We start from the raw sequence: 17,587 nt of genomic DNA, 5'->3' as shown, positions 1-17,587 counted from the left end.
AGACATCTAATATTGTCAGTTTTATAAACTATAAATTTCCCTTTATTGGTGGCATTTGGGGGGGGGTCTTTATCTTTTTCTGTTTTGTACTGGTCTCCATTAATAGTACCTTTTACAATTTCTTATTAACTTTGTTGAAGTGCCTGGTAACTGGTAGGTATTTAATAAACAATTGATTTCTTGATAAACTGATGTTTAGAATAAAGAAGGATGAAGGTTGGGGAAGCTAGGTGGCACAGTGGATGGAGTACTGGCCCTGGAGTCAGGAAGACCTGAGTTCAAATCCAGCCTCAGACTGTTGTGTGACCCTGGGCAAGTCACTTAACCCCAATTGCCTCATCAAAAAAAAAAAAAAAAAAGGATGAAGGTAAATGAGCCAGTCTCACCTTTCCCCCATGATATTCCTTTCAAAGAAGCAAAGAAGGTCTCAATCATAACTGTACTTCCCTATTTCAGAGGGCCTGGTATCTCAGGGAGGTAGACACTCCCCGTGGCACAAATCTCAACCAGTCTCTGCTTTCTCATGCGGCAGGAAGACCTCCTTGCCATGACATGATGTAGTAAGGGAGATGACTGCCACAGGCAGGAAGACAAACAGAACACATACCCTGCTTGGAACAGGACTTGTCATCCGCCTATACTCCGTGGGCCTGAAGTTGAACAACCCTGTTTTCTGGCTCTCCTAACGACTGACATAGCAAAGTGTATCTTTTTCTTTGTGTCAGTTTACTCTGGGGGGTCCTGGGAGTGCTGAGCTGAAGTCATATTCATCATCCTTGACCTCCCTGTTAACTTTACTAACCTCCCAGGTACTCATAATGAGCCTGACTTCTTACAGTCTAGCTGTCCCCTTTTTTAGAGGGGCCATAGTTCATGTCAGAAATTAGGACCATAGGTGCTCACAGACCACTCAGTCCATTCATTGCATTTTTTTAGATGAGAAAACTGAAGCTCAGACAGAGAAAGTCAGTTGCCCTGGGTCACCGAATTAGTCACGAACAGCAGAGTTCTCAATTTAAAACTCTGACTGGGGTGCTGCTGCTCATGTTGATATTTTTCATTTCCCACGCTAATGGATGAAAGGAAGAGTGCAGATGAATGAATCAGTTCACTAAAAAATAAACAAACTTCCTCTTTTAAGCTGGTAAATTTAGACCTCCTTCTCAACAACTTATGTTTCTGATAGGAATCCCAAAGGCTGACCCAGCATCCATCCAAGCTGCAGGGAGGAAAGATGGGTTAGTTCAGGGAAACCCATGGCCCTGATGATCCAGGGAGCCCAGAGCTTTCTCCTGGGCCTCTCTGCATTTTGTGGGGGTTGTGATGAAATGAAATGGTGGTAAGCAGTCAGTTTGCTAATTCCCCAGACAATCTAATCAGTTGTATTAATTGTTGCCCTGTCTTGAAACCAAGAGGCCCCTTGTGCCCTATTAGCCTGACAGGAATACAGACAAGACAAACTTCCCGTGAGGCAGCGTACCAAGACGGAATTGGCAGCTCATGCCACTGCGTGGTACATGCGTCAGCTTTCACTTCACACTTAAATGACACCAAAGAAATAAGGCCCCTGTCAATCACAACACAAACAGCAGGCTATTTACAGTTGCTCTGAACAGAAAAAGGCAAATTGAAGTCATGGGCCCTAAATGAATGTCAATCATCTCTGAGGAAAGATCGTGGAAACCTTCTTGTAGTGATGCTGACAAGAGACTTTCTCTCTCTATTGCACCATCCGACAGGCTTGTTACTCTCCATCTTATCAGGGGGCTTCTGCCCCAGTCTCTCAAAGCCTCTAAAATAGTGACTTGGTTTTCATCTGTGTATGGTAAATACAAGGTTTTTATTCATATTTTTATTTTCATTGCAAAACAGTCACTTCAGTGATCACAGTGATGTGGGTGATCCTGTCAGTGGCTCAGATTATAACCCATTCACTTCTCTTTTGGGGTGACTTGCCCTTACCTGTCCATAAACCCTACAGGAAGGAGCCGTCCAAGGTGCTGAATTTTCTTGAGGGTACAGACTTTCATCATTGCTTGTGTTTGTATCCCTGGGCCTTTGCCCAGTACCTAGGACCTATTTAATGTTTCATAAATGCTCCAACTAACTAGCTGTCTGTCCCATGAGGTGACAAGCCCACTTTCTTCTCTGAATTTACATTTATCTCTTCAGCTATTGCTTGTGCACATGGCACGGTTGAGAATATGCCTCAGTCTGCTTATTCCCAGCTATTTGGGTCAACTGAAATTTAGATTCTCTGGACATCGTGGTTTTCTATCATTTAGACCCATAGAACATTACTAGGAGATTAGGGGGTAGGGGAAGGAGGATTTAAAGCTATACTTTGATTGATGTAAGGATCTCCTGATGAGAAAACTATCTACCAATGCAAACCAGCTACTGTTCCGTAACTCATCATTGTAGAGTTGGCCAAGACACTCAGTGGTTAAGGGACCTTCCCAAGGCCACATAGCCTGACATGATCATAAGATCAGAGGTTTAGAGTTGAAAGGGATGTCGGAAGCTATCTAGTCCAACCCTCATTTTACAGAGGAGGAAACAGGCCCAGGGAGGTTAAATAACTTGCCTATGGGGAATTAGTGACAAGAGGCGGCTCCTCCAACCTCAAAGCCAATGTTATTTCATTAAAGTAGGAGTTAAACCCGGGTCTTCCTGACTTAGAAACCAGCTATTCCCTATTCCATGGAAAACTATCACTGCCTAAGAAATAGCTTTTTGGTTTAAGAGGCAGTTTGGTATCATTGAAAGTACTGTACATTTTCTTTTAACAAATACATGTCAGAATACTTAAATATACTGGTCACCTAGTGAACAGAGTGCTGGGCCTAGAGTCAGGAATTCTCATCTTCCTGAGTTCAAATCTAGCCTCAGACACTTACTAGCTATCTGACTAGCAGGGTCATCCTGGGCAAGTCACTTCACCCTGTTTTTCCTCATCTGTAAAATGAGCTGGAGAAAAAAAAAAAATGAGCTGGAGAAGGAAATGGCAAATTACTCCAGTATCTCTGCCAGGAAAACCACAAGTTAAATCACAAACAGTCAGATATGACTGAAATGACTCAACAACAACTTGAATATACTAGGAGACAGACTTATTTTTATAGTCCTGATTCAATCATTTACTTACATCACAAGAATGGGCTTTGGTAGAGAACAAAATTAAGGACAGGGAATTGTTCTGACACAAATAGGCAGGTAGGTGTCACAGTGGATAGAGCACAGGAGCTGGAGTCAGGAAGACCTGTATTCAAATCCAGCCTCAGACACTTACTAGCTGTGTAACCCTGGACAAGTCACTTAACCTCTTTCTGCTTCAGTTTCCTCCAGGATAAAATAGAGGTAATAATAGCACCTACCTCTCAGGGTGGTTGTGAGGATAAAACAAGATCATATTTATAAAGCACTTGGCAAATATTAAAGGATTATATAAATTCTAGCAGTTGCTACAATAAATATATTATTGTTGTTGTTATTTTTGTTATGATTATCACAAGGAGGCTGACAAGCTGCTGCATAAGATGATGTCTTTGTCTCTCAGCAGACTAGTGCCTCAGCCTAGTATACTTTTGGCTCAAGCACTATTCCCTTGATTTTATCAAAGGCTTATTTTGTAATAGCTCAGAATGCTCCATACAGGGTTTGCTAGGGGAAAAAGGCAAATTGGTGAGTGTCTGGACCCTGCTGCCCATTTCTCTAAGACTTAACTATTTATATGTCTCAACCTTTTCTGGCTTTTAATTTCTAAATGGAGATGCTAAAGAGGAGGAAGAAGAAGAAACAAGAAGTACCTTCATTTAAAACTATCTCCCCAATTGAAAAATGGTCAAAGGATATGAACAGGCAGTTTTCAGATGAAGAAATCAAAGCTACCTGTTGCCATATGAAAAAATGCTCTAAATCACTATTGATTAGAGAAATTCAAATTAAAACAACTCTGAGGTAGCACCTGACACTTATCAGATTGGCTAATATGACAAAAAAGGAAAATAATAAATGTTGGAGAAGCTGTGGAAAAATTGGAACACTAATGCATTATTGGTGGAGCTGTGAACTAATCCAGCCATTCCGGAGAGCAATTCAGAACTCGGCCCAAAGGACTTTAAAACTGTTGACTCAGCAATACCACTATTAGGTCTTTATCCCAAAGAGATAATAAAAAAGGGAAAAGGACCCACATGTACAAAAATATTTATAGCTGTTCTTTTTGTGGAGGCAAGGAGTTGGAAATTGAGGGGATGCCCATCAATTGGGGAATAGCTGAACAAGTTGTGGTATATGAATGTAATGCAATACTATTGTGCTGTGAGAAACGATGAGCAGGAGGAGTTCAGAGAAACCTGAAAGGACTTACATGAACAAATGCTAAGTCAGATGAGCAGAACCTGGAGAACACTGCACACAGTATCAACAACACTGTGTGTTGGATCAACTGTGATAGACTTGACTCTTCTCAGCAATATAATGGTCCAAGATAGTTCCAAAGGACTCATGATGGAAAATGCTCTCCAAATCCAGAAAAAAGAATTGTGGAATCTAGATGCAGGTTGAACCATACTGTTTTGACTTTTTTTGTTTTTCTTTTTTGATGTCTTTCCATTTTTTTCTGATTCTTCTTTCACATCATGACTAATGCAGAAATATGTTTAATGTGATTGTACATATATAACCTATATCAGATTGCTTGCTGTCTTGGGGAGGGGGAGGGAGGGAGAAAAATTTGGAACTAGAAATCTTATAAAAACAAATGTTGAAAACTATCTCTACATATAACTAGAAAATAATAAAATAGTTTTATGATTAAAACAAAACAAAACAAAAACTGGATGTCATGTCCCCAGTCAGGACATGGCACCATTAGGTCCCTGTTAGTCATGTAATGAGTCCCTTGAAATAGACACAATACTTGAATCCTCACTATTTCCATTGGGTTGTAAGCAGATACTATATTTTGTATAATGTCAACTTTGATTAGTGTGAATTTAATACATGCTACCACTTGAAGGGATTCATTATTTGCACTAACAGGGGCCTCAGTGTGTAGCAACAAACAATATATTATAGTGGATAAATTGCCAGATTTGATCTCAGGAAGTCCTGGGTTCAAATCTCACCTCTGACATTTGCTAGCTATGTGACTGTCAGCTAACTACAGTTTCTTCATCTGAGAAATGGGCTTATTAATATCCACAGTCTCTCTCTTAGAGGGTTGGGTTGTAGTTCAAATGAGACAATCTGCGTAAAATACTTTGTTTGCTCGGTGTGTCCTGTTTGTTTGGTTGATTTTTGTACTTTCATCTGGAGGATGCTTCTGGTAAGGAATGTCCCCTTCCGATGCAGATCAACACTTGTTCTGAAGCCTGTCATCTGAGAGAGCTGGAAGTTAAGTGACTTTCCCAGGATCACATACTCAGTGTGTGTCAGAGACAGTACTTGAACTGCAGTCCTCCTGGCTTCACATCCAGCTCTCTGGACACTACAGTATGCTCCCTCACCTGTCAGTTTTAATGATCATTATTATGTTCTTAGAATTTGCACTTTGTGTCAAAGCTAAAAAAAAAACCCCTGTTTATTCATTTTTCTTTCTAGGATCTTAACACAGTTGATTCTGCCATAAATCCTTTAGTTGAGCCATAAATAGCTAAGTTATACAGGAACCAATTCTACCATATGGTGGGACAGATGCATTGAAATCACAAAACACTTCAAAATGGGAAGGGTGATGGGTTTTTTTTGTTTGTTTGTTTGTTTGTTCTCCTTTTTCACTCCAGTATAACACAGTTGAGGCAAAGGAATGACCTGCCAGGACTCCTAGCTTTAAAAATAAAAGATATGTCTATTTTAGCAAGGTGACAAGTACTTCAAAAAAATTCAAGTAACTGTGGATGACTTACCAGCTTAGGGCAGTGTCGGACACCAGCTGTATCCAGGGAACATTCCCCAAATATGCATTAAGTGCCCCCTGCAGACCTAGTACTTTTTTCAGCACCTCGGAGAGTACAAAACTCTGTTTTCAAAGAGTTTAGAACTTATACAAAATGCATACATGGATCAGCTAGAGAACATTTCCCCCTGGTAAAGACTAGACACTTATTGCTAAAGGTATTTGGAGCAAGAGAATGGGCATTGGGGAGTGGTCTGAGGGGAGATCACCCTCAAGCTAGCCTTTAAAGGAAGCATTGGGTTCATTGAATTTGGGGTGGGAGGGGCAGGGTCTGAGTCTTGAAATTTGACTGTTGCCTGGGATCAAATGAAGCAGAGAGCTGCCAGTCCCCCAGGAGAATGTAACCCTTTGAGATCAGAGTCTATTTTTGTGTTTTGTTTTTGTATCCCCTGTGCCTAGCAATGTGTCTTGCACACAGTAGGTGCCTAATCAGTGATTGCTGAATTCATATCACAGAATTTCAGACTTGAAAGGTACTTCAATGGCTGTTTAGTTCTACCCATAACCAATGAAGAATCCCCACTATACATATAATATGAACAGCAATAATAGCTAGAATTTATATGGTGTTTTTAGATTTTTTTTGCAAAACACTTTAGAAATATTATATCCTTTGCTCCTCACCACAACCCTGGGAGGGAGGTGTATTATTATTCCTCCCATTTTACCTCAGGTAACTGAAGCTGAGAAAGTTATGTGACTTGCTCAGGGCCATACAGCTAATAAATTTCTGAGGCAGACCTGGAGATCAGGTCTAATCACTGTTAGTTAATCACCCAGCTGACAAGTGGTGATCCAGCCCCTGACAAGGACAACCTCATTTTGTTCTACACAGAAACAGTGAATAAGTTCAAAGAATAAAGGAAAATAATAATCTTTAGGATATTTAAATGGCAAGGACATATGATTTAGATTGGAAGGAGTCTGAATGAACTAGTCCAACCCTCTTATTTTATAGATGAGGAAACTGATATAAAGGAACTTACTTAAGATGAACTAAATTTAAGAATACCTTGAAAGACCAAGCATGTTGTTGCATCAGTTGATATACCTGGTCCTTCTAGTCACAGAGCTGTTAAGTTAGAAGAGACAAGATTCCAAGTGTATCCAAGGCCAGTCTTCAGGGCAGCTGATAGAAGTGGGCTCATAGGGGGCGGCTAGGTGGCGCAGTGGATAAAGCACCGGCCCTGGATTCAGGAGTTCCTGAGTTCAAATCCGACTTCAGACACTTAACACTTACTAGCTGTGTGACCCTGGGCAAGTCACTTAACCCCATTGCCCCGTAAAAAAAAAAAAAAAAAAAGAAGAAGAAGAAGAAGAAGTGGGCTCATAGCAGCCTTTGGCCTTGAGGCTGTCTCTCTGTGTCTGTTTCCTGAAACTAGGGACTGGTTCCAGGATAAAATGCAACTAGGATTCGAGAATACCATGGAGCCTGCCATCTTAGAACCAGGGAGCTCCAGAATTAAGCGTCTTGTTCTTCCCAAAGAACCCATTGACTGATACTTCAGCACATCCTTTACACAAACATAACATTTCTTGACTATTTTTTCTTTCTTTCTTTCTTTCTTTTTTTTTTGGTGAGGCAATTGGGGTTAAGTGACTTGCCCAGGGTCACACAGCTAGTAAGTGTCAGTGTCTGAGGTCAGATTTGAACTCAGGTACTCCTGAGTCTAGGGCTGGTGCTCTATCCACTGTGCCGCCTAACTGCCCCTTCTTGGCTATTTTTATCAATTCCATTAGTTTGGGGGGGGGGGTTGTTTTTTGTTTTGCAGTTTTCTCTCATAAAAATTGTTATCAGTTAAAGTATGTAAGTTAAATGTAAACATTTTGCCCTACTGATAAGTATATTATAGCATTAGAGCAATAAGCTCATTGATGGTATATGTATTTATTTATTCAGATTGTTGATGTTTATTTAGATTGTCTTTTAGCAAGATTGCTGAAAGTTGTGTGTAAGCCTAGCCTTTCTCACTGCTGCCTGAGAATAGCCAGAAAAACACCACTTGAAGGAAGAAAAACAATTTTTAAAATAAGAGAAGACATTATTTGCCATTTTGTAATTTCCACAGGAAAAAAAAAATCTGGAAGACCAAGTTCCCTCTTTACTGGTCCCTCCAAGTACCCTTTGCTCTTTACTCTGGCCCCTATTTCTGAACTGGGAGAGGCTACAGCAGTCTCAACCTTCACTTCTTTCCTCAGAAGCCCTGAAGACAGATTCACCAAGAGAATCGAGTCCATGAATTACACATGGCCTTGATAATGAACGACTTTGGATGGGAAAGGGAGTGAAGCCATATTGGCCTGCTGTAATACTACCTAAAACAAAATAGAGAACTTTCATGTGAAAAGACTAAATGAAAGGTTAGTTTCCTTATAACAGCCTCAAGTAGTAGGAAAGACACCAAATAAACCAAAGTAGGGGTTGGGGAGATCTAAAGGAGTCTACTTTAGGAAGCCACTGTAGAAAAACAAAACAATAATACCCAAACAATTTAAAGCCTGGATAAATGAGTTACCAAAGAAAAACGAATAATACAATGAAAAAAATGCTATGGGGTAAGAAAATTGTAGGCTAAAACATGAAGAGAAAATAACTGCAAATGGAATGTCTGAAAAGAGAGTGAAAGGTTCACAAAAATTCCAAGCATTCTAGAAGACCAACTAAGAGAACTGAACAAAAAAGTTAAATGGAATTTGAATTTTTAATGAAAAATTCAGACAGAGTATTGATGGCTTAGGACTGAAGCCTGAAAAACTGGGAAAAGCAGCAGATAACCTGAAAAAGTGAATGGGGGCAGCTAGGTGGTACAGTGGATAAAGCACCGGCCCTGAATTCAGGAGGACCTGAGTTAAAATCCGGCCTCAGACACTTGTCACTTACTAGCTGTATGACCCTGGACAAGTCACTTAACCCTCATTGTCCCACAAAAAAAAAAATGAGGAAATACACAAGATAAAACTAGAAGATAATACATGAGATAACTACTGTTTAAAACAAAACAAAACAAAATCAGATCCAGTGAGAAAACAAAAAATATCAGAAACCCAGAAAAACAACTAAACATAACAAAAACTGAGAACTACATTTCAGGAAAGCATAAAAAAAAATTGACATAAGTTGTAAAACCAGAGGTTAATGTGTGGTTAGAATGAATCCACAGGGCACTACCAGAGAGAATTCTCCATTTTAATTTATCCATAAATATGATTTTTAAGCTTGAGATGTTCCAGATCAAAGAAAAAATCAGAGGTGAAATGGATCACTAAGAGCCAGTTGTTAAATTTTCAGTGTGAAATTTTATAACTTGGAATTTGGCAAACACTACAAATAAGGATTTGATTTATTGTTTTGTTGTTTGTCTAGATTTAAGAAAGTTATAGAAAAATGTTGATAATTGAGATTAAACTTAAAAGCATATGGTGTATACATTTTTTCCCAGACAGCTAGTTGTTAAATACTTACCTGCACACCCCTTCAAGCATCCAAGAAGAAACATCATACATCAAGAAACTACAATCAGAATTATTCAAAACTATCCATAAACAATGATAAAGGAAAGAAAACAATGTAATATGAGGCAAGCAAAGATTTTAAAAGATTAAGGTCACAGAAATTCAACAAATTAAGCCAAGGACTAGAATAAGAATGAGGAGAATATGTGGAAGGAGTGGTGGGATCTGGGAGGGAATTATCTGAAATAAAACCACTTTCAGCTATAGAAAACTGATTCTAAAAGAAAAGAGAAAGACTCAGTGTTTCAGAATCTGGCAAGGAAAGGCAGGGTAAAGGAGGTCTGGGATTTAATTGTTCAGAGTAATAGAAATTGTATATACATAATTCTTATGTCATTCTCTCCCTCCACCCCCCACCCCTCACCCTCCCTTCCCCAGAGCCCCTTAAAAGAAGGAAAGGAGAAAAAAGAAGAAATATTGTGTCAGGATTTATTGAAGGAAAAAACCCCAAACTTAATAATCAAAATATTAAATGCAAATGGTATGAACTCACCCATAAAATAGGAAATGGTAGGATAATGACATATAAAGAAAATAATTAAATAGAAAATAAAATTTAACAAATTGCTACATACAAGAAATGTAATTGAAGCACAAAGAGCCATACATAGTTAAATGAGGTATTAGAGAAGAATGTTCTTCAACTGAATCCAAAAAAAAGGACAATTATGATATCAGGTGAGGCAATATTAAAAATATTCAAAAGAGAAAAATAGCATAACATCTAAGTACTTAGAGGAAAATCTAGTTGAATTACAAGAATTACACAATAAGAAATTCTAAGAAACCTCAGTTTTCTACTTTTAAACTTCGAAAAGTCAAACAGAAAAATAAAAAAGAATCCAAACAGAATATTGGAAAGACTAGATAGGCAGGACCTCAGGTTTATTAAATGAAACTAGCTAGACTTTTTAAAGCATTGTTCAATATCTTTGTGAAAATTAATCATATACTAGAACATAAAGAACTTATAAATTCAGAAAGATAAAATGTTAAACATCCTTTATAGAGCACAGTACAACGCAAAATTATAGTCAATTAGGTAAATATGAGTAGAGGATTCAGATTTAAATGGAGACTAATATCTTAAAAAATGAGTATGTTAAAGAAGAAGTCAAAGGAAAAAATAAATCATTATATCAAAGATAATTATAGCAATGAAGCAAACACCCTAAATCTGTGGGATGCTTTCAAGTAGTTGTTATGAGAAAACATATCAGTAAACATATTAAGTAAAAGAGACCAAAAAATTGAGCATGTAACTAAAGAATTCAATAAACATATAGTCTCTAAAAAGCCCTCCTGCCCCCCCCCAAAAAGGTGAGATTCTGAAAATTAGAGGTAAAAATGGAAAAAAATGATTGACTAAAAAGATGATAAAACTAAGTACTGATTTTTTTAAAAAAAATAATATAAATAAATCATTAACTAATTTATTTTAGAGGGGAAAACCATATTACCAAAATGTTTTTTAAAAATAATATAGGGGCAGCTAGGTGGCGCAGTGGATAAAGCACTGACCCTGGATTCAGGAGTACCGTACCTAAGTTCAAATCCGGCCTCAGACACTTGACACATACTAGCTGTGTGACCCTGGGCAAGTCACTTAACCCCCATTGCCCTGCAAAAACAAAAAACAAAAACAAAAGCAAAAAATATATATATAATATAAATAGGGGATAGGTAGGTGGTGCAGTGGGTAAAGCACTGGCCCTGGATTCAGGAGGACCTGAGTTCAAATCCAGCCTCAGACACTTGACACTTACTAGCTGTGTGACCCTGGGCAAGTCACTTAACCCTCATTGCCCTGCAAAACAAAACAAAACAAAAAATAATATAAATAAATAATTAACTAATTTAGTTTAGAGGGGAAAACCATATTATTAATTTTTTTTTAATTGGGAGAAGGAAAGTCATAGCAAATGGAAAAGCAAATATTTTAAATTATCAGTACTATTATACCATCTGATAAGCCAAAAGGACAAAATGAAGGAATATTTATGAAAATATTTAATCTCTAAATTAACAAAACAAAAAAAATCTAAATAATCCAAAGTCAGAAAGAAAACTTGAAGAAACTATTAAGAAAATCAGTCCATTTTGTAATTGATTCTATTTTGTATCATTCTTAATATGGTGTACAAAAAATGTTCTTTGTCACATTTGTCTCTAAATTCAGCTTTCCTTTCTGAGCTAAGTTGTCCCATAAATCACTTTAATTCAAAGAAATATATTGCCTCTACATATCTTACTGCCCATGAACAATTAAGGGAGATCTATTATCTCATTAACAAGCCTTTCAAGATGCAGGTGGGCTTCAGGAAGTCTGTTATCTCTGCAATGCTGGTTATCCTTTAAGAAATTCTGAACTTTTATTGCTGTGATTATAACAAACCATGTAGGTGGACACCACCAGTGAGTTTTCCATAGCAACAAGATGAAAAGAAGGGGTTGTTGCTAATCCTGTATTCCTGACTTCCATCCAATCATATTGTTTTCCATCATCAATGATGCTTTCAGATTTTGTAACCAATTCATATTGTTTTATGTTCCCTGTTCTTTGTTCTCTTGAACTTCCCAAAACTGAGGGTCAGTAAGCCCCACCTTGTGGTCTTTTGATTGGCTAAGGAGTCAAGAGATCTTGTTTGTTAGTAATTATCAATAAATTGAATGTGCTTGGAACTCTATGCCTCAGTGTATTTTAATTTCAATCACAACACCATTAATGAAGTCCCAAAGGTGAAGGTCCAGATAAGTGTTCTGGGTAAATTATATCAAACACTTTAAAAATAACTCTTATGCTATATAAAGTATTTTCAAAACTACAAAAAGATAGAGTCTTATTGAACTCCACCTGTGAATCAGGGATAGTCCTAATAGCCAAACCAAGGAAAGAGAAAGCAGAATAAAACTATAAACCAATACCGCAAATGAATATTTGTGCAAAAATGTTAGATAAAATCTGAGCAAAGTGGTTATAAGCAGTATAGTCCAAAATTTTGTTCACTTAAAACCATGTGGATTTATACAAGGAATGAAAGAGTTCAAAATTAGGAAAACCACAATTAACCATGTTAATAAAATTAAAGATACAGCTTTATGACTAGATGCATGAAAATCATTCTACAGTAGGTACCATTTATCTATGTGAAAAATTACCTTTTATTATCACATGTATATGAACCTCTCTTAAGAATAATTTTTGGGGCAGCTAGATGGTGCAGTGGATAGAGCACAGGCCCTGGAGTCAGAAGGACCTGAGTTCAAATCCGGCCTCAGACACTTAATACTTACTAGCTGTGTGGCCCCGGGCAAGTCACTTAATCCCAATTGCCTCACAAAACAAACAAACAAACAAACAAAAAAGAATAATTTTCAGCAAATATACCATTTTCCCTGCCAGTTACATTTTTACCTTTTTTTTGTTTCCTTCTACTTGAGCAGAAGTCCTGGTACATCCTCTCTTTCCACCTCCCTTTTATGTGTCATCTTCCCCCATTAGAATGTAAGCTCTTTGAGGGCAGGGATTGTCCTCCTTGCCTGTATTTGTATCCTCAACTCTTACTTGCTTTGTAGTAAGTATTTAATAAGTGTTCTATCAGTCTATCTCATGATCAATAACTTAGCCAGGTGTTGTGAAAAACCAAATTTACATTGTTTTCCATTGTAAGAATCTCAGCTTCATCTACTCAATGATCAGACTACCTTCATTTGAAAAAATCCCAATGCCTCTTCAGCTATAATTTAAAATTTGTTTAAGAATATATTTTATTTTTTCTCAATTACATGTCAAAACAATTTTAACCTTTTAAAAAATAATTTTGAGCCCCAAATTCCCTCTCTTCTTCCCAGAAGGCAAGCACTTTGATTTAGATTATACATGTGCAGTCATGCAAAACATATTTCCATATTAGCCATGTTTCAGCTACAATTTTTTAAATAATTGTACTCTACAGATAATTTGAGGGATTTTCAAGGATTATTTATATAAAAACTAACCTCCACAGAAGATGTAGCAACCATATTTGATACAAGTGTTATAGATACAAGGTATAGCAATAAAACCAGAAAAATAAATTGAAGGAATGAGTGTAGGCAAAAGGGAAGCAAAAATGATCTCTATCTGTAAACGATATAATGATGTGCATTAAGAACTCCAGATAATTAATGAAAAAATTAATCAAAGCAATAGCTTTAGTAAGGGAGCATGCTACAAAATAAATCTTCAAAAATCATCAACCTTTCTGCATATTAAAAATAAAACCCCGGAGAAAGATAGGAAGAAAAATTCCATTTAATATAACCACAATGCATTATATATCTGGAAATTAATTTATCAAGACACATATGAGACTTAGGTAAATAAAACTATAAAACAATTTTCCCAGAAATAAAAGAAGACTCAAGTAATTAGATGAATCTAATTTGTATATAATTTGCATGTTGTTTCCCCCATTCAACTGTGTGCTTGCCTGCAGACTAGGACTCTTTTTTAGCACAGTGCCTGGCATGTAGTGGGGGCTTAAGTAAATTATGTTTGTTGGTTTTACCCGAGTTGACTAGACAGTCAACAGATGTGCCATCCTAACATGGGAGAAATGATAAAACTATCCAAATTGTTTTACAGATTTACAACTATAGCAAAAAAATGAGAACAAAATTTATTTGGAAAAATAAAAGGTCAAGAATATAAAGGAATGGGGGGTGGCGGGGTTGGGGGAGGAGAGTAATAAAATATTAGCATCTGAAAAGAAATGAGGACTGTAGACATTCACGGAAACATAGGAATACCTGAATAGAGTGAAGAAAGTAGGACCAGAAATATAATCTGATCAGTGATTAGCACATTGTATATAAAGTCAGCATAGAAAAGCAATGGGATTCTTATTTAAATAAAATGATATGCTTCCTTCGTGGCATTCCCTACAGGCATTGACCCTCAGAGAGAGTTACTCAGACTTATACAAAGAGTAACTTGAAAAAGAGATCCTGACTAACAAAGGAACAGAATTCCCTTTAGTAGAAGTTCCTATGAGTATCCTGGCTATGGGATCATCCAAGGTTCCCATCCTTCAGCATTTTCTCTCGGCACACTTGATCAGCCAGTCAGATCTCTGGCATAAGACAACCTGTCAATGCTGGTCAACGTGACGCCAGGTTAACAACTTCTACAATGGGCAGCAGCTGATGAGAAACATTGTCTGTAGAACTCCTTTCCATTTGTCTCTACATCCACCTGGCACATTATGCCAGGCCAGGTCTGTTGAATGGCTCTAATGGGTGAGCATGGCCCAAGGTCTAGTGTTTAAGAGACAGGCAGTTTGTTCCTGACAAGGTCTCCCTGTTAGTATTAATGAGAAATTCAGTGGCATTGTTGCTGACACCGAGTAACTGTCTTAAAATAGTTATGATTCTCTGGTAAAATAATGGAAAATTTAGGAAATGCATGATTACTTAAAGAAGATTAAGCTAGAGGAATATCAAAGCTTAGAACCATAAATTATTCAAGAATTTTAGGATTTGTAGGTTTCTTGTTATCTGTAGCATCATTTCCAACATCAATAATAATCCCCTAATGTTCTAAAGGTAATTAAACTTTTGTGTCAGAAATTAATTTTTGTGCATGGTAATGAGAGTTAATCAGATGATGTAGTTACTAAAGGAAGCTTGCTTGGATCTTTGTGAAAGAATTGTTTTCAACATTTCCAGTGCAAAAGAGCTGTGTGTAGATATGGCTGTAAATTAATGCTATTGATATTTAACAGTGAGCCGACAAATTCATCAATCTGCTTGCCTGCACAATCGTCACCTTGAAACATTGTACCCTCATTCCAACCTAAATGCCCTTTTCCAAAGCCTTTTTTGGAATTAACCTTAGATCCTTTGGATTAACAAGTTCTAGTACCGAATATTAAGAGATGAGATTTGTGTGGTGCTCTACAATACATCACCTCATTTGATCTTCACAACAACCACTGTCGGTTGCAGATGTTATCAGGCAGTTGGTGGCAATGCTGATAAATGGTGGACCTGGAGCCAGAAAGACCTTCCTTCCAATTTGACCTCAGTCTCTGAGCAACTTGAAGACCTGTCAATGGTTCTGCTTTTTCTTTCTATCTCTGGCCCTTGGATCTAGTAAATGCTTCATCAGTGTTGATTGATTGAATTGCCTTAAGGCACATATACTTGAAGTGATTTATCAAACCAGTGTTAAATAGAATGTAAGCTCCTTGAAGGTAGGGGCCCTTTTCCCCCCTTCTATCCTGGGCACCAGGAGCAATCAATGCTTAATAGATGCAAATTGATTTGAACTGAAAGGGTTCAAGGTTCTATTTGAGCCCAGAGCGACAGTCCCTGGGCAGCCCCATCTTTATGTCTGAGCTGTAGTTATAAAAACGACTATCATCCTTGGGAAAGCCTCAATGAGATCCAGAAATCACACATTCCTTCTCTTCATTTCAGCCATGGAGTTCCATGAACACTTGCACACCATTGGGGCAAAGGAAGGCTTGAAGGAGAGGAAACTTCAGAAAGCAGTGGAGAGCTTTACCTGGAACATCACCATCCTCAAGGTAACCTTGGCTTTTATGTGCTCCTGTGCCCAGACTTGTTCCCTGCTGTTTTCTGGGCACTTGTCTTACTCCTTCTGTTCATTCTCAGTATTGGGCATCACTGGCCACTTGAGCCTGTACCCCAGCTGAATGAAGGACCCTCTTCCCTGTAGGTTAGCCCATCAGGGTAGCCTGGGCCGGTTAGTTGGTGTGGGGTAGACTTCATAACCACCCTGCCATCTTTTTTCCCTAGGATATTTTAATGTTAACAGTTATTAACTAATATTAACAGTAATATTAACCCTGTGGTTTGGGTAGGAGGTGGTAGTTATTGATTAGAGAATAAAGACTACAACTGAAAAAACCCAATCAACCCAACCTGTAGTTGCATAGATATGAAAGGTAGAAGCAACTGCCTTAGTAGTCCCCTCATTGGAAGGAAATGAGGAAAGGGGTCCTGGGAACCTCTCCACAGCAGTAAGAATCCTTTGAGTGCCAGAATCAGGACATCTCAGAGTTGGAAAGGGCATGGGGCAATCTAGTCCAACCTGGACCTGATCAGAAATCCTCTGATCCAAATCTCCAATCAATTTGAGCACCAGAGCAGTGGTTCTTACTTTTGTGCATGTGGTGAGCCCCTTTAACAGTATAACAACAACAACAACAATAATAATAATAGCTGGCATTTATATAAGCCTAGAACTCTGCTAAGTGCTGTACAAATATGATCTCATTTGACCCATACTACTACCCTGGGAGGTAGGTGCTGTCATTATTCTCATTTTACAATTGAAGGAAACTAAGGCAAACAGGTGAAGTGACTTGCCCACAGTTACATAATCAGTAAAAAGTGCCTGAAAGCCACATTTGAACTCAGGTTTTCCTAATGCTAGACACAACACTGACCACCCGGCTGCCTGCCTGCCTGCCTGCCTCACTACTGTCTGATATCTAGGGACCCTTTGCCAAAAGAAAGTTTTTAAATGCATAAAATAAAGCGCAGAATTGCAAAGGAAACCATTTACAATGAAATATAGTTATCTATATCTACATCTACATCTATTTAAAGCAAGCTTACAAACCCCAACCAAGTTAAGAATCCCTTACATAGGTGGGTTGTAGTACAATGGAAGGCATGATGACTTTTGAGTCACTCTGGTTCAATTCCCTATTCTGTCTCTTTCTAGCTATGTCATAATGCTAAAGAGGTCGGTCCCTTAACCTCAAGGAGTCTCAGTTGCCCCATCTGTAAAACTGAAAAGGTTGGGCCTCATGGTCTCTCCCAAATTTCAGCCTTAAATCTGGGACCCCACAGGCTCTTAACACCACACATCCTATTTTTGCAAATCTCTAATTGAGAGGATGTTTTTGCTTTCATAAAGCCTACACCAGCTTCCATTTAATTGTTGAAGTCCAGGTCTCTTCCCCCAAAGAGCTCCCAATTGGTAATGAGGCAAGCCTGGGAGCGCTTGGCCCTGTGTGGTAGTGTTGACATTTTGGAGGAATGTGGTTTGTGAGCCAAAGCTTTTCTCTCGTTTTGTCTCAGAAGTTTGTACTTGCA

General features: G+C 38.1%; 1 protein-coding gene across 2 annotated transcripts in view; it reads left to right on the top strand.

The window, feature by feature from the left end:
- Positions 1–17,587, top strand: part of PLCL2 (phospholipase C like 2) — a 235,879-nt gene that overhangs the window by 197,290 nt on the left and 21,002 nt on the right. For both annotated transcript variants that reach the window (XM_043966908.1, XM_043966910.1), the window contains exon 6: positions 15,938–16,047. In XM_043966908.1, the coding sequence (XP_043822843.1) occupies positions 15,938–16,047 (110 nt within the window). The remainder of the gene's footprint in view (positions 1–15,937; positions 16,048–17,587) is intronic.

The sequence above is a fragment of the Dromiciops gliroides genome, chromosome 5, assembly GCF_019393635.1.
Source record: "Dromiciops gliroides isolate mDroGli1 chromosome 5, mDroGli1.pri, whole genome shotgun sequence".
Lineage (NCBI taxonomy): Eukaryota > Metazoa > Chordata > Mammalia > Microbiotheria > Microbiotheriidae > Dromiciops > Dromiciops gliroides.
Note: the sequence above shows the minus strand (reverse complement) of the source record. Positions and strands in the feature narration are given on the sequence as shown.